Source organism: Colius striatus, chromosome 15 (genome assembly GCF_028858725.1).
Source record: "Colius striatus isolate bColStr4 chromosome 15, bColStr4.1.hap1, whole genome shotgun sequence".
NCBI classification, from domain to species: domain Eukaryota; kingdom Metazoa; phylum Chordata; class Aves; order Coliiformes; family Coliidae; genus Colius; species Colius striatus.
In genome coordinates, this window is record NC_084773.1 from 12,738,375 (window position 1) to 12,759,697 (window position 21,323).

Here is a 21,323-nt window from a genome sequence, read left to right on the forward strand (position 1 = left end):
CCGGGCTGTGCCGTGCCGGGCTGTGCCGTGTCGGGCTGTGCCGAGCCGGGCTGTGCCGAGCCGGGCTGTGCCGTGCCGTGCCGAGCCGAGCTGTGCCGAGCCGGGCCGTGCCGAGCCGGGCTGTGCTGTGCCGAGCCGGGCTGTGCCGAGCCGGGCTGTGCTGTGCCGAGCCGGACTGTGCTGTGCCGGGGCGGGACCGCGCTGCTGTGATTCGGGGCGGCAGATTCGCCACAGCCGGCGCGGCCCCCGCAGCACCCCCTCGGGGCTTTTTCCGCTCCCCGCGCCGTCCCCGCCGCCATTCTGATCCTCTCCTCACCACGATCTCCCCCTCCCCGGCCCCGGTCCCCGCCGGGCCACGCCGTGGCGAAAGTGCGGTTGCTAGGGGCTGCGCGGCGCTTTACCCAGCGCCCGCCCCGCGCCGCCACCGCCTCCATTGTTGCGGCCCGGCCCGGACCCGCCGCTGCCGCCGCCGCCGCCGCCGCCCATGGAGCCGCCGCTGCCCGCACCCGCCCGCTGAGCGCGGCCCCGGCGCCGGTGAGCGCGGCCGGAGGGAGGAGGGAGGAGGAGGGAGGGGAGGGCCGGCCGCCGGGGCCCGGGGAGGGGGCGGCGGGGCGGGGGGGCCCCGTCCCGGCCTGTCCTCAGCCCCTCTCGGCCCCCTCCTCAGCCCCGCCATGGGCGTAGATTTCGACGTGAAGACTTTCTGCCATAACCTGCGGGCCACCAAACCCCCCTACGAGTGTCCGGTGGGCACCTGCCGCAAGATTTACAAGAGCTACAGCGGGATCGAGTACCACCTCTACCACTATGACCACGACAACCCGCCCCCGCCGCAGCACACCCCCCTCCGCAAGCACAAGAAGAAGGGGCGACAGGCCCGCGCCGCCAACAAGCAGTCGCCCAGTCCCTCCGAGACCTCCCAGTCGCCCGGCCGGGAGGTGATGACCTACGCCCAGGCCCAGCGCATGGTGGAAGTGGACCTGCACGGCCGCGTCCATCGCATCAGCATCTTCGATAACCTCGACGTGGTGTCGGAGGACGAAGAGGTTCCCGAGGAGGTCCCCGAGAACGGGAGCAATAAGGAGAACACGGAGACCCAGAGCGTCCCGCCGAAGTCCGGCAAGCACAAGAACAAGGAGAAGCGCAAGGACTCCAACCACCATCACCACAATGCCTCGGCCGGCACCACCCCCAAGCTGCCCGAGGTGGTGTACAGGGAGCTGGAGCAGGATACCCCCGACGCCCCGCCTCGCCCCACCTCTTACTACAGGTATTGTCCGCGCACGGGACGCGAGGAGGCTCGCGGCTGGCTCTGGCTCCTGCCCTGGGTCTGGAGGCAGAACTGGCCCTGCTCTGTGCAGGTGGCTTCTCTGCAGCTGGTGGGGATGCCCCTGCGTGCCATCCCAGGCCCTGCTGAGCTGGCCATCCCGTGGCTTCGGGCTCTCAGAGCTCTGCCTGGTGCCACACACCAGCTTTGAGGGGACCGTGCATCTGCAGAGCTCTTGGGCGCTGCTGAGGTCATTGCTGGCAGTTTGATTGCTGTCCCCTTTTCTTGCTGGGACAGTTATAACAAAACCCAAGTGTGCCCTCCTGCCCTCCCCACTGCCCCTCAGAGGGGTGCTAGGACAGCCCTAGGGGCCTCCAGCACCAGTTTACCCCTGAGATGTGTCTGTGGGCTTATTTCTCTTTGTTGTCCTACGGTTTTCCACAAGTGGTTTGGCGAGTGCAGCAGCCCAAGGTAAAACCTCATGGTGGGAATTAACCCTGAACCCAGGTAATGCTTGTGTGGCCACCTCAGCCATCCCAGTGGCCCTGAGAAGCCAGCACTGCATTCCAGGGTTTGTGTCAGGGTGTTAAAAGAGACCTTCCTCTGAGGTGGCTGCAGGGCTGCCTGCTGTGATGGTATCGAGGTTGTGGGGAGGAAGGTGGGGGTTGCCATCTGTCCTTAGAGCAGCAGCCTCAGGATTCCAGCTCTTTGCTCTCCAAATAACCTCCCCTCCCCTCACTGGCAGTGACAGAGAAGGGGGCACGGCTCTCCTGGCCAGAATTAACAAAATGTGCCTCCATGACTGGATGCTGCCGTGTCTTGGTTGTGAGGCTGCTGCCTCCAGAGCAGTGGCTTGTGTGGGCTCCCATCTTGCACTGGTAAGCTTCCAAGGCCTGTACCTCACCAGTCAGATGAGCTGTGTTTTGTCTGTGTCGTGCCCAACGTGCTGTTGTACCGCTGTGCTGCTCAGGGTGCAGCTTCTGCACGTTCCTGCCTCCTCCCTGGGGTTACCTGCGGCTTGGCTGGAGGCTTTAAATGTTCCCTCAGTGGCAGATGGGGTTCAGCAGCCCCAGCCGTGCCCTCACCCTCCCCGTGCTGTCCTTCCAGGTACATCGAGAAGTCGGCAGAGGAGCTGGATGAGGAGGTAGAGTACGACATGGACGAGGAAGATTACATCTGGCTGGACATCATGAACGAGCGGCGGAAGACCGAAGGCGTGAGTCCCATTCCCCAGGAGATCTTTGAGTACCTGATGGACCGGCTGGAGAAGGAGTCCTACTTCGAGAGCCACAACAAGGGGGATCCCAACGCCTTGGTGGACGAGGATGCCGTCTGCTGCATCTGCAACGACGGGGAGTGTCAGAACAGCAACGTCATCCTCTTCTGCGACATGTGCAACCTGGCTGTGCACCAGGAGTGCTACGGCGTGCCCTACATCCCGGAGGGACAGTGGCTCTGCAGACGCTGCCTCCAATCTCCCTCGCGAGCCGTGGACTGTGCCCTCTGCCCCAACAAGGGGGGGGCCTTCAAGCAGACGGACGATGGGCGCTGGGCACACGTGGTCTGTGCCCTCTGGATCCCGGAGGTGTGCTTTGCCAACACCGTCTTCCTGGAGCCCATCGACAGCATTGAGCACATCCCGCCCGCACGCTGGAAGCTGACCTGTTACATTTGCAAGCAGCGCGGCTCCGGGGCTTGCATCCAGTGCCACAAAGCCAACTGCTACACCGCCTTCCACGTCACCTGTGCCCAGCAGGCCGGGCTGTACATGAAGATGGAGCCCGTCCGGGAGACGGGGGCCAACGGCACCTCCTTCAGCGTGCGCAAAACCGCCTACTGCGACATCCACACGCCGCCGGGCTCCGTCCGCAGGCTGCCCGCCCTCTCCCACAGTGAGGGGGAAGAGGAGGATGAGGAGGAGGAGGAGGAGGGGAAGGGCTGGAGCTCTGAGAAAGTCAAAAAAGCAAAAGCCAAGTCTAGGATCAAGATGAAGAAAGCCAGGAAGATCCTGGCGGAGAAGCGAGCCGCGGCGCCCGTGGTTTCTGTGCCCTGCATCCCCCCGCACAGGTACAGCCCGCCATTCTCCCTTGACCCTGGAGCAATTCCTCCCTTTCTCTGTGCCTCATGTCCCACTCTCCACGTGGGCATTATCCTGTTCCTCTCCTTTGCTTTTCGCATTGGTGGTTTCCTCTGGGAGTCCTGCGGGTAGGCAGGACGATGCACTGCCCTGCAAAGGGGTCTGGGCCCTTGACGGGGCACATTAGCTGCTGTTAAGTTAAACGGCAGAGCAGGAACTTGGCTGGGCATGGCAGGAAGCAGCTGGGGGTTCCCAGTGCTCATTTCCTGTTGTGCTGACCTCAGGTGCTGGAGCAAACTGGGGAGTAAGGAGGGGCCTGCGCAACTTTCTGCCAGAGTTTGTGCTGGGGAAAAGAGGGAAGTGTGGGAGTGATCCAGGCCTGGAAAATGGGCTAATCCCAGAGGTCATTTTGGCTCTGGAGCACAGAGGTCTCATATCGGGATCCCTGTGCTCTCCTGAGCACAGCTCATCCGTCCCAGCCACCGCTTACCCCTTGCTGGGCTTCCTCAGTGTTTCGTGCCAATTGCAGACAGCAGCCTTGCCAAAAAGACCAAAGCAGCTCAGCAGTGGGCTGTTCCCCTGCAGCAGGCATCGGGAGGTTGAAGCACAGGTCAGGCACAGAGGTATTTGCCTTTGTGGGGGTTAACCCCCACCCCATGGCTTCTGAGCTCTGCTCCTCCTCCTCGGTGTAGCCCCAAGCACAGCTGTGACGGATGTATGTGGGGACGTGGGCCCGCTGCGGCCCCTTGGCCTCTCTCCCAGGCACTCGGGGGGAGCAGGCCAGAGCCGTGGGCAGCATTCTGGTGACCTGCGGGGGCAGGTCTCTGCTATGAGGCTCTGGCCTTCTGCCACCGTCTGGCCTAACCTTCTGTTTCCCCTCACTCAGGATTTGCTCTGTAGCCAGAGCTGCTTGTGGACGCGTTGGCCGGCGGTGTGTCGGCTCTCGCTGCTATCGTTGAGCTCACAGTGAAACCCACACTGAGCTAGAAGCTGTTAACCTCTCCCCAGGCCTTCCTGTTGGGATTAATTATTCTTCAAGGGCTGTTGCCAGAATGTCAAATGCCTTCCTGTGGGAGCTGTGCTTGGCTGGCCATGGCCCATAGGGCTGCTCGCTCCAGCCTTTTTCCCTGAGGCTGATGCGGGTTGGGCCATCCCCTGCGAAGAGTTGTCCCTGTGAGACACACAGGTGCTGGGGGTTCACCGTTTTGGCTCCCCACTAGCCAGGCATCTCTGTCCTGCTTTGCTCAGCAAAGCTGTCCCAGCCCTTCCAGGCTTTCTGCTGTTGTAGACAGGAGGAAAATCCCTTTTGTGGTGTTTTGGGCTGTTTAGGATAGTCCTTCATTGGCTCGGAGAGGAGCTCTGTCGTGCGTCCGGCCAGGTTTGGTGAAATTACAGGCTCCTTGGGGTTCAAGTTTGCCTGGCAACGTTTTCCCAGGGCCCTTGTCACCATGAGCAGCTCTCAGGCAGGCACATCATGGTTTGGGGGTAGCAGCACTGTAACGCCTGCAGTCCCAGGGACTGTGGAGCTGTGAAAGGTCAGGCTCCTGACACCGCTGTGTTGTACCTCAACCTGGAACAGTCTGTCTCAGGTTTTTATCTGAAAGTTGGCAAGAAGTAGAAAGGAAAAATCTGTTTTGGAAAGGGAACTGTGGATGTTCCCTGGCTCCCTCCCTTGGGGCTGACCCGGGTGGTGCAGCTGCCCCGCGTGACTTGGCCTTACAGCAATTCCTGCCATGGGAAAGGGTGTTCTCTGCCCGAGGAGCTCTGCCCTGTGGCAGCCTTGCTGCTCCACTCCCCAAGCCAGGGCTTCTGCAGCACCCAGGCTCGCCTTTGTTGATGAGCTCTGTGGTTTCTCTCCCTTCCTCAGGCTCAGTAAGATTACGAACCGTTTAACCATCCAGAGGAAGAGTCAGTTTATGCAGAGGCTGCATAGCTACTGGACTCTGAAGAGACAGTCTCGCAACGGTGTCCCTCTGCTCCGCCGCCTCCAGACACACTTACAGTCACAAAGAAACTGTGACCAGGTAAGGGCTGCACAGTGGGGTGCTGCAGGGGATGCTGGCTGCGTGTTGGGGTGCTGCAGGGGATGCTGGCAGTGCATGTGCTTTGCAGCTGTGGGCTCAAAGCCTTTGCTGCATGTGGTGCCTGAAGGTGCAGAAGTGGGGCCAGGGGGACTGGGTGACCTTCACCCAGGCCCTGGGTGAAGAAAGAGCAGCCCCAGCTGCTTTTGCTGCTTCACCTTCTCCTCTGCTCTCAGCGCTCAGCGATGGGCAGCGAGGCTGTTGGCAGCCTGCCACAGGAAGGGAATCCTGCCCTCTCACCGTGCTGCACAGAGGTTTGCTCCTTCCTGCTGCTGGCATTTAGCCCATGGCTGTGGCAAACCTGTCAGAAGTGGCTCTAGTCAGAGGCTGCTGCATCAGCAAGTATTGAGAGAGACGGACAGAGATCTCCAGAAACACTCTGGAAGGAACCAAGGCCTTGCTTCCAGTTTCTGAAACTGCTCCAGGAGCACTCCCTGTGGGTAATGCTTCCAGCCCACTGTCTGCCTCAGCCCTTAGTCAGCGCTTCACAGATGGGAAGTCTCTGGTGCCAGAGAGGAAAGGTTTTCTTCTGGCTCCTTGTCTGAGCTCTAAATCTTTCTTTCTTTGAGGGCTGTGACCCAGCAAGGGTTTCTCCTGCTTTTGGCCCCTCTCATTTTTATTTGCCAGAGAAGAGGTGAGACTGTTTGTGCTCATCTTTGGCTATGGCAAAATAAAAAATGACTTTTTTATTGGTGCTCCAGAAGTGAAAGCAGCAGGAGCCACGTTCACTTTGTGCCCTGTGTCCCGTTGCCAGAGCTCTGAGCAGCAGCACACACCCTGCTATTGTTGATCACTCTTGGGCAGCTGCAGGCAGTCAGTTGTGTTAGGGAAAGTATTTCCAGAGGCTCAGGGTGTCTTCCTTTTTGCATCCTGAGGGCTTGGTGACCAAGGAGCAGGTATGCAGCTTTGGCCAGAGGTTGAACTGTTTCCCAGTCATCTGCTGAGGTTACAAGGGAACTGGGACCTTTGCCAGGGAAGAGCCCCAGCACATGGTCAGGAAGGCAGAGATGGGAACACATCTCCTGTCAGCTCATGGTGTCTGATGTTCCTGCAGAGAGACACTGAGGATAAGAACTGGGCACTGAAGGAGCAGCTGAAGTCGTGGCAGCGCCTGCGCCATGACCTGGAGCGCGCGCGCTTGCTGGTGGAGCTCATCCGCAAGCGGGAGAAGCTCAAGAGAGAGACGGTAACCATGGGTGGCCCCTTCTGGGGAGCTGCTGGGGTGGGCATCGGCCTGAGCTCTGTGGGGGGCTGCAGGGTGCGTGCCAGGGGGCTGGAGCTGGTGCAGGGGTAAGGTAGGCTGTAGCCGCAGGTAGGGGTGAGCAAAGTCCCTCCCCTGGTGTGAGGAGAGGCACGGGTGTCCTGTGGGACTGGGGCAGGGGGCTTAGCCCTGCTCTGCTCCTCCCTTTCAGATCAAAGTGCAGCAGGTGGCACTGGAAATGCAGCTGACTCCCTTCCTCATCCTCCTCCGCAAGACGCTTGAGCAGCTGCAGGAGAAAGACACGGGCAACATCTTCAGCGAGCCGGTCCCTCTGTCTGAGGTAACAGAAATCTACGAAGTAAGAACCCCCTCCCCCAGATTTCTACTTCAAACTTGTCCCTTGCTTGTGCCAAGGGCTCGTGCCCAGGGTGGTCTGTGGCCCTGAAGCTCCCCTGGGCAGCCTGGTGCTGGCTCAGCATCCTGGTACCTCTCACCGAGGGGTGGGCAGCGATGCCCCTCTGGCGTGAGCCCAAGGCAGGAGAGCTCTGTGCTTGTCGCTGGTGATCCCCCAGTGTCTGTGAGCTGTGGGGGATTCCCGCTGGGAGAGGCACTCTCTGTCTGCTTGGGAAGGCCTCTGCCAGGTGACAGACCGAGCGCGGCACAGAAAAGGGATTGACCCGCAGACTGGCACCGCCGGGGACAAGGGCCGTGATTCCTGAGACCAGCATCGAGTCCCCACTGGGGAGTTGGGGGAAGGCTGTGCCAGCACGGGCCTGGCAGCAGGTTGAGACAGAGGAGTCTGGGCAGAGCTGTGGGGAAGGCTGCACCTCCCACCCGCAGCCATCGCACTACCTGCACGGTTCTATTCGACCTGCCTGCACTCGCACTCAGCCCCGGGGCGGCTCGAATGTGGGGTAGCACAGCAGGGCCTGGGTGCCTGCAGGCAGGAGGAGAGGGAAAGATGTTGGCATGTGAGCGCTGGAGCCGTAAAACCGCTCCAGAGCGTGTGTCTGCTCGAACAGGTTGGGCGCAGCACATGGGCTCCCTGGTCCGGAGGCGTTGCTGTTCCTCAAGCTGCAAAAGCAGGCGGCGTTCCCCGATGTGCACTTGGGCAGAAGGCAGAGAGTGATACCTGAATCCTCTAACAACTATTTTCTCGGAGCAGGTGATGCTGACTAAAGGCTCTCGGGCTCTTAGCTCTGGCTCTTTTCTCCTGCAGGTCCCAGACTACCTGGATCACATCAAGAAGCCGATGGATTTCCAGACAATGAAACAAAACCTGGAGGCCTATCGCTATCTGAATTTCGACGACTTTGAAGAGGATTTCAATCTGATTATCAACAACTGTTTGAAATACAACGCCAAAGACACCATCTTCTACCGGGCAGCCATCCGCCTGCGGGAGCAGGGAGGTGCTGTTCTCCGGCAGGCCCGACGGCAGGCGGAGAAGATGGGCATTGACTTTGAGACAGGCATGCACTTCCCCCACTGCGTCACGGTGGAAGAGGCTCAGGTTCAAGACATCGAGGACGGTGGGTGCTCATCCCCTGCGCTGGGTAGGAGGGCTCCTCAGAGGTAATGCCCGAGCAGAGTCAGGGCAGTGAGGGGGCTGCTGCAGGGGGGTCGGTCGGACGCCTGGGCTGTGTGTCCCCTCTCCCTGCAGAGGCAGGGGCTGTGCTAGCCAAGTACCCATCAGCCCTGTTAGGTTGTCTCTAGGCAGAGGCTTGTCTGTGTGTCCTGCCAGTGCTGTGGTCCCTGCTTCCTCTTGCTCAGAGCAGGGGGCTGCCTGGGATGTGGCTTCCCCAGTGATTTGCTCTGTGGCCAGCATATAGGCTCCTGCTGAGGCTCCTGCTGTGCTACGTGTCTAGGACTGTCTGACCCCCTTGGCTCAAAGCAGTGTGCTCCTCACTCCTCTCCAGCTGCAGGCTTTGCTGGCTGCCACATGGCTCCTGATGCCCTGCAGCCAGGTCACGCTGGTTCCAAGGTCCTAGTTCCACTTGCCTCTGGGCAGCAGAGAGCACCAGGAACAGCTTGTCTGAGAAGGACCCTCTTAGGGTCCCCTCTTCCTTCTCCAGCACATGACAGACTCAGACAGGGGAACATCCCTGCTCTGTAACATTTCTGGATCCCTGTGACTTGTTTTTCCTGTTACACCTCCCTTTCTTTTTCCTGCTGTGTCCCTGCCCCAGCTGGTGGGAGCCCCGCTGTTCTCCAGGCTGCTGGCCAGCCTGCTTTCCCCAGCAGTCCCAAGTGCCTTGCTTCCCACAGGGCTCCTTCCCTAGGTCTTTCAGAGTAACTTCCCCTGTTCACAGGTGGTTGGTACCGTATCAGCTACTGCTCTCCTGCAGGGAACTTGGATCGCCCCATGCCCTGTCAGGCAGCAGAGCTCCAAAGAGTTCCCAGATTCCTTTCATCCATCTGCTCTTTGCTCCCTCAGAAGACGTGCGGCTGCTGCTGTCGGAGAATCAGAAGCACCTGCCCTTGGAGGAGCAGCTAAAGATCCTGCTGGAGCGGCTGGATGAGGTCAATGCCGGGAAGCAGAGCATAGGACGGTCCCGCCGGGCCAAGATGATCAAGAAGGAGATCACGGTGCTGCGGCGGAAGCTGGCTCACCCGCGGGAGCTGGGCCGGGACGGGCTGGAGCGGCACGGCTCCTCTGCCCGGGGCGGGCTGCAGTCACACAACCCCTGCGAGAAGGACCTGCAGACAGACAGTGCTGCGGAGGAGAGCAGCAGCCAAGAGACTGGCAAAGGTAAGCGGTGCCTCTGCAACAACCGCCGCCTGTGTGGAGCGGTGGAGTCGCCTCCAGACAGAGCTGGCTCCCATCTACCTGCCAGGCAGCTCCCCACACACCCCCCACTCTCTGGAGCAGGCAGATGGCCTCTCGGGGGGCAGTCCCCTGCCCCTCCTTTCCCTGTGAGGGCCCTCCCTCCATCCCCAGGAGGCAGAGAGCCCTCACAGCTGTGGCATTCAACCGCTGAGCTCAGCTCCCCCACAGCAGAGCAACTGCATGTCCTGCTGACCCAGAGTCCCAGCTGGGTGATGTGGGCTGTTTCTGCCCGCCATGCTGCCCAGTGTCTCTCAAGGCATTACAGAGCAGGCTGCCTTCAGTGCCCCTTCCTGCTGAGCTCCAAATGCCATCCTGGAGCTGGGAGCCAAATGTGGGTCAGCCCTCCTGGCCAGACATGCTGAGCTGGGCTCTATGGGGAGCACAGCAAAAGCTCCAGGCAGAGCTGCCAGGTGTGGCTGGGGGTTTCCTGCTTCTGCATCCCAGCCCTGCCCTGCTGAGCACTGGGAAAAGGGACTTTTCCACAAGCAGGGAGCCTTTTAGGGGCTTCGTCTTTCAGGGGCACAGTGAAGCTTCTCATCACAGGAAAGGTTCATTCCTGCTGGCATCCTCAACCTGTATCTGGGAGAAGGGAGGGCATCCATGGCTGGCAGAGTGGTTTTGAGTGTCCCTTCTAGCTTTTACTGCCAGCAGAGGGGATGGTTGACCCTGAGGGTGTAGGTGTGGCCCAGCTGGGGTGAAATGAAGCCATCCCTGGAAGGTCCCATGTGTTGCAGCTGCCACCTTCTCCTCCCTCTTTTAGGTCTGGGTCCCAATTCTTCATCCACCCCAGCACATGAAGTCGGTAGGAGGACCTCAGTGCTCTTCTCCAAGAAGAACCCCAAAACTGCAGGTCCTCCAAAACGTCCGGGACGCCCCCCGAAGAATCGAGACAGCCAGATCGCTCCCGGGCACGGGAACAGCCCCATCGGGCCCCCTCAGCTCCCCATAATGGGGTCGTCCCAGCGACAGAGGAAGCGGGGCCGCAGCCCACGGCCCAGCTCCAGCTCCGACAGCGACAGCGACAAGTCTGCAGAAGACGCTCCCATGGGTGGGTGTGCGGTGCCCGCGGTGTCTGTGTGCGGCCGGCGGCGCGGGGCCGGGCCGGTGCGGTGCTAACGCTCCCCTGGGTGCGGGGGGTTTCTTACAGACCTGCCAGCCAACGGTTTCAGCAGCGGGAACCAGCCGGTGAAGAAGAGCTTCCTGGTGTACCGCAACGACTGCAATCTTCCCCGCAGCAGCTCCGACTCCGAGTCCAGCAGCAGCAGCAGCAGCAGTGCCGCCTCAGACCGAACCAGGTACCAGCCCCGGCCCCTCTCGGCCTCGAGCTGCCAGGCGAGGGCCATTTGGTAGCACCCTCCAGCCCCAGAAGGCTGTGGGGTTTGTGCCTGCTTTTGATGTGAAACCTAAAGGAGAGGGTGTGCAGTAAAGGGTTAGCGGGGAGTTCCCTCCTGGCACAGCAGCTGCTGTGGCACTGGCTGCAGGTTCCCTGCCTATGCCTCTGACATGGATCAGTGCACGTTTTCTGAGCCCTTCCGGGTGAGGATCTGGCCAGAGCCCTGGCAGAAGCACCATCCTGCCTCCCTTCCTGGCAGCTCTGCTGAGTAGTTCCTGGTGCCCCACCACGCTGGCCCCCTCAAAAGCAGTTTCTGGAAGCTCAGTGTGGCTCCCACTGACAGCTCCGCTCTCTCTCTCCACAGCACAACCCCCTCCAAGCAGGGCAGAGGGAAACCCTCCTTCTCCCGAGTCAACTTCCCAGAGGACAGCAGTGAGGACACGTCAGGGACTGAGAATGAGTCCTACTCCGTGGGCACGGGGCGCAGCGTGGGGCACGGCAGTAAGTACCGTGGCTGCCCAGGCGCGTGCCTGGCCGGTGCTGTCACCTGGGGAGGCCACAGCTGACTCCCCTCTCCCCTTTCCTCTGGCACAGTGGTGCGGAAGGGCATGGGGCGCGGCGCAGGGTGGCTGTCTGAGGATGAGGATTCCTCCCTGGATGCCCTGGACCTGGTGTGGGCCAAGTGCAGGGGTTACCCCTCCTACCCGGCGCTGGTGAGTACAACCCACCGGCCTCCCAAATCCCAATCCCTTTCCCCTGGCTCACTCAAGAGCGGTGCTTGGGGTCTCCCTTGTCCCCCTCTAAGCCCTCTCCCCACTCTTTCTGGCAGATCATCGACCCCAAGATGCCTCGGGAAGGCATGTTCCACCACGGCGTCCCCATCCCCGTGCCCCCCTTGGAGGTGCTGAAGCTGGGGGAGCAGATGACTCAGGAAGCGCGTGAGCACCTCTACCTTGTCCTCTTCTTCGACAACAAGCGCACTTGGTAAGGCTATGGGGAGGGGGTTTTGGGGAGGGGGGTCGGCCAGAGACGATTGTAACCCTCAAACGAGGTGGCCCCCCGCTCCCCACAGGCAGTGGCTGCCCCGGACGAAGCTGGTGCCTCTGGGAGTGAACCAGGACCTGGACAAGGAGAAGATGCTGGAAGGACGCAAGTCCAACATCCGGAAGTCGGTGCAGATCGCGTACCACCGCGCCATGCAGCACCGCAACAAGGTGCAGGGCGAGCAGAGCAGCGACTCCAGCGAGAGCGACTGACCGGGCCCCCCCTCGCCGCCGCCGCCGAATCTCAGGGCTAACGGGGCTCGGGGAACCCGCCCCCCCCACCCCCACCCCGTGCAGCTGGTCTGCACCCACCGCGGCACCGGGAGCGGGGCGGGACACCCCCTGCCCCTCACCTTCCCGGTGCCCCCCCCCGCCCGCGGCTCCCCGGGACGGCGTCACGGCCGCCGACGGGATGGCGCGTCCCGCCCCCCTCCTCCCCCCAGCCCTGTGCTGCCCCCTCCCCTCCCGGGCCCAGCCCCCGCCGCCGCCGGCCCCGCGTTCGGACGTTGTTTGTATTTATTTTGAAGGAAGAAAAAAAAATCTATTGATTCTTAGAAAATGAAGCTGCGGGGAACGGCCCCTTCCGGGCCCGGGGCGGAAGCGGCGCCGGCGTGCGGGGCGTGCGCGGGCAGCGGCGGCCGCGGCTTCGGATGTGGGACTGTGTGGGGCTGGGGCGGGCAGCGCAGCGTGCAGGGGGCGGCCGCAGTGCCGTGTGTGGGGCCGGGGCTGTGCGGGGCCGGGGCGGACACCGCAGCGTGCAGGGGGCGGCCGGAGTGCCGTGTGTGGGGCCGGGGCTGTGCGGGGCCGGGGCGGACACCGCAGCTTGCAGGGGGCGGCCGGAGTGCCGTGTGTGGGGCCGGGGCTGTGCGGGGCCGGGGCGCGGCAGGAGCTGCGCTCCGAGGGGACAGAGGCGAGTTTTGTGGCAGGGCTGTGGGGGGCTTGACTCGCTGTGTCCGTGGGCAGGGGTCACGGCCGGACCCCCCATCCCCGTGCCTTATGAAGCTGCGGGACAGCCCCTCCGCCTGCCCGTCGCTGTGGCGGTCCCTGCGCTGCCCGGCGGCCGAGCTGCGCCTGGACCTGGTGCTGGCGTCGGGACAGACCTTCCGGTGAGCCATCCCCAGGTGCCCCGGGCCCGCGGCGGCGCGGCGCCGGCCTCACCTCCGCTGTGCGGCAGGTGGTGGGAGAGCAGCCCCGGCGCCTGGACCGGCGTCATGGGTGGCCGCGTGTGGACGCTGAGGCAGGACCGGGACCGCCTCTGGTACACGGTGTATGGCGAGGAGGAGGAGGATGAACGTCCTGCCGAGGCAGCGAAACTGGACAGTGCTGAGATGGACCAGATCCTGCGTGACTACTTCCAGCTGGACGTGGGGCTGCGGGGCCTGTACCGCACCTGGGGGGCTGCCGACCCCCTCTTCCAGAGCGTGGCCAAAGACTTCCCAGGTGAGGTGTCCCCGTGGGGGCAAGCCACGGCAACCCCCAGCACCCCCTGACCGTGTGCCACCCCCAGGGGTGCGGGTGCTGCGGCAGGACCCCGTGGAGTGCCTCCTCTCCTTCATCTGCACCTCCAACAACCACATCTCACGCATCACCACCATGATCGAGCGCCTGTGCTGCGCCTTTGGCCGCCGCCTCTGCTGCCTCGATGCCCGGCCCGTCCACGCCTTCCCCTCCCTCTCGGCACTCACAGGTCCACCATCACCCCACCGCGGCCCCGACGGCCCGTGGCCACCCTGCATCCCTCCACTGGCCCCCCACGGCCCTCCGCTGTCCCCCCGCAGGCGTGGATGCTGAGGCCCGGCTGCGGGCGCTGGGCTTTGGTTACCGGGCCAAGTTTGTCAGCGGGAGCGCGCGGGCCGTCGCTGAGGGGCTGGGTGCCGAGGGACTGCGCCAGCTGCGGGCCGTGCCCTACGCCGAGGCCAGGAGGGTGCTGTGCGCCCTGCCCGGCGTGGGCACCAAGGTGGGTGCCGGGTCTGGGGTGAGGACGGGGAGCAGGGGTCGGTGGCGAGGGCTGACGGTGCTGCCCGGCGGCAGGTCGCCGACTGCGTGTGCCTGATGGCCCTGGACAAGGCGGAAGCGGTGCCGGTGGACACCCACGTCTGGCACATCGCCCGGCAGCGCTACGGCGCGGCGCTGGGCGGCAGGAGCCTGACCCCACGGGCCCACCAGCAGATCGGTGAGGGCAGGGCTCGGTCCTAAGGTGGGATCCACAGGGACGGTGCCCCAGCGCTGGCGCTCACCCTTTCTCCACAGGCGACTTCTTCCGGGGGCTGTGGGGCCCCCGTGCCGGCTGGGCGCAGGCCGTGAGTACTCCCCTGCCCGGGCACCCCAGGGCTCAGCCCTTGCCCTGAACCGCAGCCGAGCCCACCCTGTCCTCTCCTCCCCACGCCAGGTCCTCTTCTGTGCTGACCTCCGCAAGGGCCAGGAGCTGGCTGGCAGCCGGGAGCGGGCCTGGGGGGGCCGAGGCCGTGGCAACCATAGGGATGGGCCCCACTAGGGACACCTGGGAGGGACAGAGCCCCTGGCTCTGCAGCCTGGCAGAGCGCTGTGCTCACTGCCCAGCCAGGACCCCTGCCTGCCTGTCCCCTGCCTGCTGCGTGCCCTGGGCAGTGAAGCTTGGGGGGACAGAGCTGGGCTCGCCCCCGCCCAGGGCAGAGCTGAGCCAAGTGCTGTTGGCCTCTTGCCTTTATTACAAGCAATAAAATAGAAACATCCATTTGGAAAATTCTCCTTCAACATGCTGGGGGAGTGTGGGGCAGTGCCAGGGCAGGCGTGGGGGGAAGGGAGAGGGTGTGGGAGGGGGCCCAGCATGCAGCCCCGTGCTGGGGGGGGGCTCCAGGGGCTGCCCCTGCCCCCACACAGAGCTCTGCAGTGAGCTGGCAGTGGGGGGCTGCCCCACACATCTGAGATGAGCAGGGCAGCGTGCTACCATGCCATATCTCCCCCCTGGCTCCACCCCTGCAGCGCCCCCTCACCCCATGCAGGGCCCATGGGAGGGCTGGGGCCCCCCGTCCCCTCCCCAGCCCCCCCAGGATGTGGCCGTGAGGGGCCGTGCTCAGTGTGGTGCGAGGCGCTGAGCTCTGCTCCTGGGTGGGCGCCCGCAGTCTGACCCTGAAGGGAGGAGCAGGGTGAGGGCCTGGCAGCAGCCCCAGCCGGGGCAGGACAGGGATGGGGGGAGTGTTGGGGCTCACCATTGCTGGTGCCGCTTCCCAGCTGCTCGCCAGGGCTGGTGGGAGTCATCTGTCCCGGGCCCTCCTGGCTGGTTCCCAGCTGCAGCTTCCTCATGTGTCTCACCACCGCCGTGGCGTTGAAGGCTTGCTGCCGACCCCACAGCATCTGGCACCTGGCATGGGGGGCCTGGAGGGACCCCCTGCACTCCCAACACCCCCCCCCCAGCACACCCCACGCTCACCTTCCACTTGCTCTTTGCAAAGTTCTTTTTGATCTGCTCGCTCACTGACTGGTGGATGTTCTTGTCCAGGGCTGTGTCCCCGGCAATCCTGGGGTGGGAGGGGGGTCAACGGGGGCCATCCCATCCCATGGCGGCTGTGGGTTGAGCTGGGGTAGGGGGCAGGCAACTGCAGGTTCCCCCCCCTCCATACCAGGGATGCTGCAGAGCTTGCTCACAGGTGAAGCGCTTGCCAGGGTCTTTCTCCATCAGGTGCTGGATGAAGTCTTTGGCTGGGAGGGGGCAGGGGGTGGCCATCAGCACCTGCTGCTGCACCCTTCCAGGGTGCTGCCCCGCCAGGGCCCAGCCCCCTACCCTGGGGGCTCTGGCTCACCAGAGTCTGAGATGTCATCCCAGTAAGGTGAGTCGAACTCGTACTCAGCCCGCAGGATCTGCTCGAAGAGCTTGGCATCGTTCTCGTCATAGAAAGGAGGGTAACCACAGAGCCTGGGGGGCAGTGGGGATGCTGGCCTCGGGTTGCCCTAGGGGGCTGGTCCCTTGCGGGGGACAAGAGGGTAGAGGGGGGTGGTACATACAGGATGTAGGCGATGACCCCGATGGACCAGCAATCCACTGCTTTGCTGTAGGGCTTCTGTGCCAGCACCTCAGGGGCTGAGGGAGCACGGCAGGGGTGAGGAGAGACCCCAACCCCGTGGGAGGGGACACCCCAATCCTGCCTGCGGGGCAGTGGCAGCCCCGGGGGGGCGCTCACCCACGTAGCCAGGGGTGCCGCAGGCTGTGGACATGACGCTGCCGCAGCCCTCGATCTTTGACAGCCCGAAGTCGCTGATCATGATCTTGGAGTCCTCGTCGAGGCTGTAGTAGAGCAGGTTCTCGGGCTGCAGGGAGGCAGGGTGGTCAGGGAGGGGCGGTGTCACTGCGTCGGGGGGCTGCGTGTGTCTCTGTGTGTGTGTGTGTCCCCTCACTCACCTTCAGGTCGCGGTGGACGATGCCCATGTCGTGCAGGTACTTGACGGCGTCGAGGATCTGGCGGATCAGGGCGCTGGCGTCCCGCTCTGTGTAGAAGCCTTTCTCCACGATGCGGTCGAAGAGTTCCCCCCCAGAGACCCTGCAGGGACGGTGACACCGGTCAGCATGGTCCCCTCCTACATTCTGCCTCCAGGACCCCCCAGGCATCACTCACAGCTGCATGATGAGGTAGAGGTGGGTGCTGCTCTCGTAGATGTCATCCAAGGCCACAATGTTGGGGTGCTTGATCCTGTGGGGTGGGAAGTGGGGGGGGGGGTGCTGAAGGGGCTCCCAGATGTCCCCCCACCGTGGCCCCCACTGGCCAGGGAGCAGCCGGGCTCGGCCCCGTGGGGCATCACGCGCCAGTGGCTATTTTGGGCACTGCCGATAACACCGGGCAATGGGTGCTGGCAGCGGGGAGCCGTGCCGGGTGCTGGGAGGGGGTTGCAGAGCTGGACCCCCCACCCTGGGACTGGGAGGGTCCCTACTTGTGGAGGACGGCGATCTCGTTCTCGATGCTGGTCTCCTTCCCCTCCAGCGCCTTCTTGGTAATGCACTTGATGGCCACCAGCTTCCGCGTCGCCTTCTCCTCTGCCAGGACCACCTCGGAGAAGGCCCCCCTGGGAGGGGTGGGAGGGTGAGCAGGGCAAGGGGTGCCAGGGGCCGCAGCCGCCGTCACTCCCCTGCCGTGATTGCCATGGCGACGGGCAGGAAGGCCGGCTATTTATAGGAGAAAAGCCAGCAGGAGCCGCCCGGCCCGGACACGGGCCCTGCTGAGGATGGAGCAAGCACCCACCAGCCCCCGGCACGGCTGCGCCGGCCCCATACCCGGCAGGACAAGGCTGTGGCATCTCCATGCCGGCATCGAGCCCACAGGTGGGTTTTGGCGGCCCCGTGCCGTACAGTGCCGCCGTGAGCAGGGCCATGGTGTGCCCTGCAGGCCCCGGTGCCCGGCAGGAGCCCCGTCGGCAGTGCCCAGGTGTGGGGCAAGCGGCGGGCAGCGAGCTCACGCCCCGCCAGGCCCTAAGCCCTGCCGTAATTAACCCGCTAATCTGGCCTAAGAGCCTTACGGTGCTTCAGGCACCGCCGGGCACCCCTCTGCCACCCCCTGGCACTGGCAAGGAGGGTTGCCAGCATGGGCGACCAGCCAGTACCAGAGGCAGGTGGCCAACAGGGCAGGCAGCGCCGTAGCCCTGTCCCTTGCACACCAACCCATCAGCAGCCCCCGCCTTATGCCAACGTTTGAGCTGGCACAGTTCCGCGTGGCAGGTTGGGTGAAGCCGGATCCCTCGGGGCGAGTGACTGGGGGTGTCACCGGTGTCATGCCCACCCCCTTCCACTCTCCCCCCGGGGCCTGCTGTGACTCACGTGCCCAGGACCTCTCGGAAGTCGTAGATGTGCCGAATGTCCTCGGTCCTCTTCTTCCAGCTGGGCCCATCCTGCCCCAGCGGCATGGTGACCCGTGGGGCCAACCGCTCCCACCTGTACCACGAGTGGAGGAGAGGAAGGGGGAGACGTGCTGGGCCCCTCCCGCTGCCCGCCCGGCCCGCGCCCGCCATCGGCGGCCAACGGGAGGGGCGGACACGCGTGGGTGCGTGGGGGCTTCAGCAGCGGCGCCGGGCGGGACACGCGTGGGAGCAGCAGGGCTGTGCCCTCTCCCTCGTTTCCCCCCCGCCCCGGCTCGGGCAGCGGCCCCACGCGTGGTCACGCCGCCCCTTCCCCCCCTCGCCGCCCCTTACCGAGGGCGCTGCGGCGGCCGCGGCCCCGCGCCGAGCAACGGCGGCTCCTCCCGGGCCGGGCAGCGTTAACGTCAGCGGGGGAGGCGGGGCCGGGGCCGCCGCAGCCAATGGGAGGGGAGGGGGCGTGTCCGCGGCGGGGGCCGCGGGAAGCGCGGGAGGGGCGCGGGGCGGCGCCGAGCGGTGGGTCCGCGGCGGGCTGGCAAGAGTGGGGCCACGCGTGGGGCTTGTCCGCCCTGCGCTGCCCGGCTGCCGCGCCCCGGCGCTCTCCCCCCTCTCCCTCCCTCCTCCCCAGCTCCTCCCACACGCCTCCACCCCCCGCTCTGCCCCACAGCGTCCCCGAGCCCGCCACACCGTTATTAGCGTTATTGCCTTTATTGCCCGCGCGCGGCAGCACCAACCGCTGCTACAGACAGCCCCGCCGCCCCCTCCCCTGCTGTGCCCACCTCTGCCCCGGCCTCGGCCCCTTTCCCTCCACACCCCGTGGGGGGCCGGGACACGCCTCCCAGGGCTGTGGGGAGGGACAGGGGACCGTGGGAACCACAGCGAAGGAGCTGCCCCCCACGGTGGCCCGGCTGAGGTCACCCTCCCAAAATAACGGGAGCGGAAGCCACTGGCCACAGGAGGAGGGGGCTGCTCCTGGGAGGGACCCCCACACTCACCCAGGGTCCACAGCTGAGGCAAGAACAGTGGCTGCTCCCTGACACCTGGCGGTGGGGAGGCCAAGCAGGTGCCAGGTGTGTGTGGGGAGCTGTGCCCCCTCCCTCCCACCCGGCAGGGTGAGCGCAGGCAAAGCCAGCATCCCGCGGGTGACAGGGCCACGGCCCCAACCCCAAGTCCACAGCCGAGGGGGCTTCCCGGCCCCTGCTACCCATCCAGCAGCTTGAGGATGCTCTCCCGCTCCTTCAGGGTCTTCCAGGCCTGGTCCTTCTCCTTTTTGGTGGGTGTGCGCTTCTTCTGCCGGGCGGCCATGATCTTGCGGAAGGCATCCATCACCTCGTTGTCGGCCATGCGAACGCGCTGCCGCAGCTCCTGCCGGTGCAGCTCCTCCTTGGCCAGCCTGGGGATGAGGGTCCAGGCCACAGAGGAGTCAGTCCCCACTGCGCAGCCCCCCACCCGCACCCAGCCCTGCCCCGTGCTCACCGCAGCAGCTCATGCTTCTTAGCGCGGTTGTGTGCACTGAGGGCCTTCAGCTCGGCCTGCCTCTTGCGCAGCTCAGCCAGCACCTCGTCCTCTGAGTCCTCGGCCGGCCTGTCCTCCGACTCCAGCAGCCCCTGGGCCACCAGCTCCTCCTTGATCCGCCCCTCCAGCGACTTGGTGTGGGGGACGCTGCCGGGATGGAGAGCAGCTGCTGCCCACTGCCGCGGCCTCTGCTCCCCACAGGGAAGCTGCCGGTATGCTCGGTGTAAGCCGCGGGCAGCCCCCAGCTCCGGGCACACCTCTGCTCCTCACCTGAAGGGCTTGTTCTGGCTGCGGGGGGACGTGCCGGCACCGTCGGCTCCCGAGTCCTTGCTAGCAATCTCAGGGATGGGGGAGTCCTCCACCGGGGAGATGATGTTCTCCTGGCAAGCGGAAAGTGAGGGACGGGTCACGGTGCTGGGCCGTGGCAGCACAGCCCCACGGGGACAGCCCCAGGACACCCCCTCACCTCCACAAGGGCCTGCAGGAGACGCTGCGTCAGCGGCCCGAAGGGACACCCGTCCTCTGGCTGCTCATGCTGAGCCTCTGACTTCTTCAGAAGGGCATCAACATCTGGAAGGAAGCAGGAGGGGGAACAAAACAACCCCAAGCTTGCAGGGGGGCAAGGAAGGCTCTGCATAAGGGGTACAGGGAAAGGGTGCAGGGCTTGGCCTGTAGGGCAAAGGCAGGTGAGGGACAAGTACCTTTGGTGTCCAGCTCGGTCAATGGCCCCAGGACACCTTTCTTCTTGTCAGCAGCAGCAGCTGCTCGGGCTCCATCCTTCTGCTCCTCCAGCAGGTCCTCCTGGGCCCAGCGCTGGGAGTAATGCTTCCCCAGGGGTGGGATCTGCGAGAGCAGGGCTCACACAGCTCCCAGAACCCAACACCTCGGGCATCATCCCCAGCGGGGAACGCTGCGAGGAGCGGGAGGGGATGGGGGAGCTGAATGCTGGGACAGAATGGGAGAGAGAGCAGGGGATGAGCTCAGGGGTTTTTCACCTTGTAATGCTCAGCCTCATCCTCTGGTGGCTTAAGCAGCTCCTCCAGCACTCTGACCTCCTCGTTGGTGAGATCGGCGCAGTACGGCTCCACGGACGCCCAAAACCTGCAAGGACAGACCAACTCTGAGGGGGAGCTGCAGGGGAACCCGTGGGGGCTGACAGCCACCCCTTGCCCCAGGCTGGGGGCTGCCCTCAGGCCAGGCGCCGTGAGGAAGGAGACAGATGATTCCACTGTCCCCCTCAACCCAGGCACCTGTTTGGAGCATCATTTTTGGGAATGCGGGGCACGTCGATGGGATCATCCTGGAACTCGTATTCCTGAATCTTGGGCTGCAGGTTTTTGGACTTGGGCCGGCCAGGGCCAGGCCCCGTCCCGTGGCCCCCTTTGCCCTCCAGCTTCTGCTTCTTGGGCTTCCCGTGCTTGACGGAGGTGCCCACATCGTGGTCCTTGCTCAGCTTCAGGAACCGCCGGTCGCCCTTCTTGTCCTGCCAGTCCGTCAGGATCTGGAAGGCAGCGACACGCAGTTGGGTCCCGAGCGCGGTGCGGGGCAGGGACGGGCCGAGGCAGCACCCCTCGGCACGAAGGAGTTAGGACGGGGATCCACCGGTCCCGGCACCTGCGTCTCGGCCTCTAGGACGCGGAGCCGGCGGCTGGCGGAGGAGAGCAGCGTCTCCAGCTCCAGCTGCAGCGTGTCCAGCTCCTCGATGCCGATGCCATCGTCCTCGGAGCGGGCCAGCACGGCCGTGTACCGCGGGCACACCTTCACGTGGTCCACCGACTTGAAGTCGTGGAACTGCAGCGGGCAGTCCTTCAGCTCGCTCATGGCGGCGGGGAACGGGCACCGGCGGGCGCTATCCGCCGGAGCCGAGGGGGACGCGGGGTGCTGCGGGGGACCCGGGGGCGCCGAGAAGAAAGGGAGCGGAGCGAGGGGCCACGGGGGGGCGTCCGGCGGAGGGGGGGATCAGCGGGGCGCCGAAGGGCACCGGGCGGGGGGCGGCATCGGGGAGCCGCGGGACGCCGCGCACGGCAGCGGCGGCACCGGGCGCGGCGGCGGGGCTGGGCCGGGCCGCGGCCGCTCGCCCCTTCCGGCGCCCGCCGGCCGCGCCCGCCCCGCCCCGCGCGCCGCCATTGGTCGGCCGCGCCCGGGGCCGCCGCTCATTGGTC

General features: G+C 64.8%; 4 protein-coding genes across 9 annotated transcripts; 2 read left to right on the forward strand and 2 right to left on the reverse strand.

Moving 5' to 3' along the window:
- The first annotated feature begins 581 nt into the window (after window positions 1–581).
- Window positions 582–12,354, forward strand: BRPF1 (bromodomain and PHD finger containing 1). Of its 6 annotated transcripts, none has more exons than XM_062008043.1 (13): window positions 582–1,267; window positions 2,372–3,331; window positions 5,209–5,365; window positions 6,477–6,608; window positions 6,835–6,981; window positions 7,843–8,155; window positions 9,061–9,375; window positions 10,214–10,501; window positions 10,601–10,748; window positions 11,151–11,287; window positions 11,381–11,499; window positions 11,616–11,770; window positions 11,838–12,354. In XM_062008043.1, exons 1-13 carry the CDS (start codon window positions 672–674, stop codon window positions 12,040–12,042), a joined length of 3,672 nt encoding a protein of 1,223 aa, XP_061864027.1. In that variant the 5' UTR covers window positions 582–671; the 3' UTR covers window positions 12,043–12,354. The 6 variants fall into 6 exon arrangements, with proteins under 6 accessions (XP_061864027.1, XP_061864029.1, XP_061864030.1 ...); XM_062008045.1 differs by having other exon boundaries at window positions 11,859–12,354; XM_062008046.1 differs by having other exon boundaries at window positions 9,064–9,375; window positions 11,859–12,354.
- A 389-nt stretch (window positions 12,355–12,743) lies between these two features.
- OGG1 (8-oxoguanine DNA glycosylase) lies at window positions 12,744–14,536 on the forward strand. Its single transcript, XM_062008062.1, has 7 exons — window positions 12,744–12,935; window positions 13,004–13,269; window positions 13,337–13,516; window positions 13,608–13,786; window positions 13,861–14,002; window positions 14,080–14,129; window positions 14,219–14,536. The coding sequence occupies exons 1-7, from the start codon at window positions 12,826–12,828 to the stop codon at window positions 14,321–14,323; spliced, it is 1,032 nt and encodes a 343-aa protein (XP_061864046.1). The 5' UTR covers window positions 12,744–12,825; the 3' UTR covers window positions 14,324–14,536.
- CAMK1 (calcium/calmodulin dependent protein kinase I) lies at window positions 14,497–18,047 on the reverse strand. Its single transcript, XM_062008061.1, has 12 exons — window positions 17,983–18,047; window positions 17,612–17,725; window positions 16,732–16,863; window positions 16,419–16,493; window positions 16,205–16,343; window positions 15,987–16,113; window positions 15,811–15,886; window positions 15,609–15,721; window positions 15,429–15,507; window positions 15,239–15,326; window positions 15,018–15,144; window positions 14,497–14,937 (listed from the first exon to the last, which is right to left on the reverse strand). Exons 2-12 carry the CDS (start codon window positions 17,695–17,697, stop codon window positions 14,882–14,884), a joined length of 1,098 nt encoding a protein of 365 aa, XP_061864045.1. The 5' UTR covers window positions 17,698–17,725; window positions 17,983–18,047; the 3' UTR covers window positions 14,497–14,881.
- Window positions 18,048–18,335: 288 nt separating this feature from the next.
- TADA3 (transcriptional adaptor 3) lies at window positions 18,336–21,202 on the reverse strand. Its single transcript, XM_062008207.1, has 8 exons — window positions 20,776–21,202; window positions 20,412–20,662; window positions 20,157–20,262; window positions 19,863–20,004; window positions 19,628–19,731; window positions 19,432–19,541; window positions 19,123–19,308; window positions 18,336–19,039 (listed from the first exon to the last, which is right to left on the reverse strand). The coding sequence occupies exons 1-8, from the start codon at window positions 20,980–20,982 to the stop codon at window positions 18,847–18,849; spliced, it is 1,299 nt and encodes a 432-aa protein (XP_061864191.1). The 5' UTR covers window positions 20,983–21,202; the 3' UTR covers window positions 18,336–18,846.
- Between the last annotated feature and the right edge of the window lie 121 nt (window positions 21,203–21,323).

Coding starts and splice junctions, on each gene's coding strand:
- TADA3 (XM_062008207.1), bottom strand. CDS start 20,982: ATGAGCGAGCTGAAGGACTGCCCGCTGCAGTTCCACGACTTCAAGTCG. Junction 19,542..19,627: donor TCCTGCAGGCCCTTGTGGAG/GTGAGGGGGTGT, acceptor TCCGCTTGCCAG/GAGAACATCATCTCCCCGGT. Junction 19,309..19,431: donor AGCCAGAACAAGCCCTTCAG/GTGAGGAGCAGA, acceptor CCATCCCGGCAG/CGTCCCCCACACCAAGTCGC.
- BRPF1 (XM_062008043.1), top strand. CDS start 672: ATGGGCGTAGATTTCGACGTGAAGACTTTCTGCCATAACCTGCGGGCC. Junction 3,332..5,208: donor CCCTGCATCCCCCCGCACAG/GTACAGCCCGCC, acceptor TCCCTTCCTCAG/GCTCAGTAAGATTACGAACC. Junction 11,288..11,380: donor GCGCAGCGTGGGGCACGGCA/GTAAGTACCGTG, acceptor CCTCTGGCACAG/TGGTGCGGAAGGGCATGGGG.
- OGG1 (XM_062008062.1), top strand. CDS start 12,826: ATGAAGCTGCGGGACAGCCCCTCCGCCTGCCCGTCGCTGTGGCGGTCC. Junction 13,517..13,607: donor CTCCCTCTCGGCACTCACAG/GTCCACCATCAC, acceptor GTCCCCCCGCAG/GCGTGGATGCTGAGGCCCGG. Junction 14,003..14,079: donor ACGGGCCCACCAGCAGATCG/GTGAGGGCAGGG, acceptor CTTTCTCCACAG/GCGACTTCTTCCGGGGGCTG.
- CAMK1 (XM_062008061.1), bottom strand. CDS start 17,697: ATGCCGCTGGGGCAGGATGGGCCCAGCTGGAAGAAGAGGACCGAGGAC. Junction 15,722..15,810: donor GGGGTCATCGCCTACATCCT/GTATGTACCACC, acceptor ACTGCCCCCCAG/GCTCTGTGGTTACCCTCCTT. Junction 14,938..15,017: donor GGGAAGCGGCACCAGCAATG/GTGAGCCCCAAC, acceptor TCCTCCCTTCAG/GGTCAGACTGCGGGCGCCCA.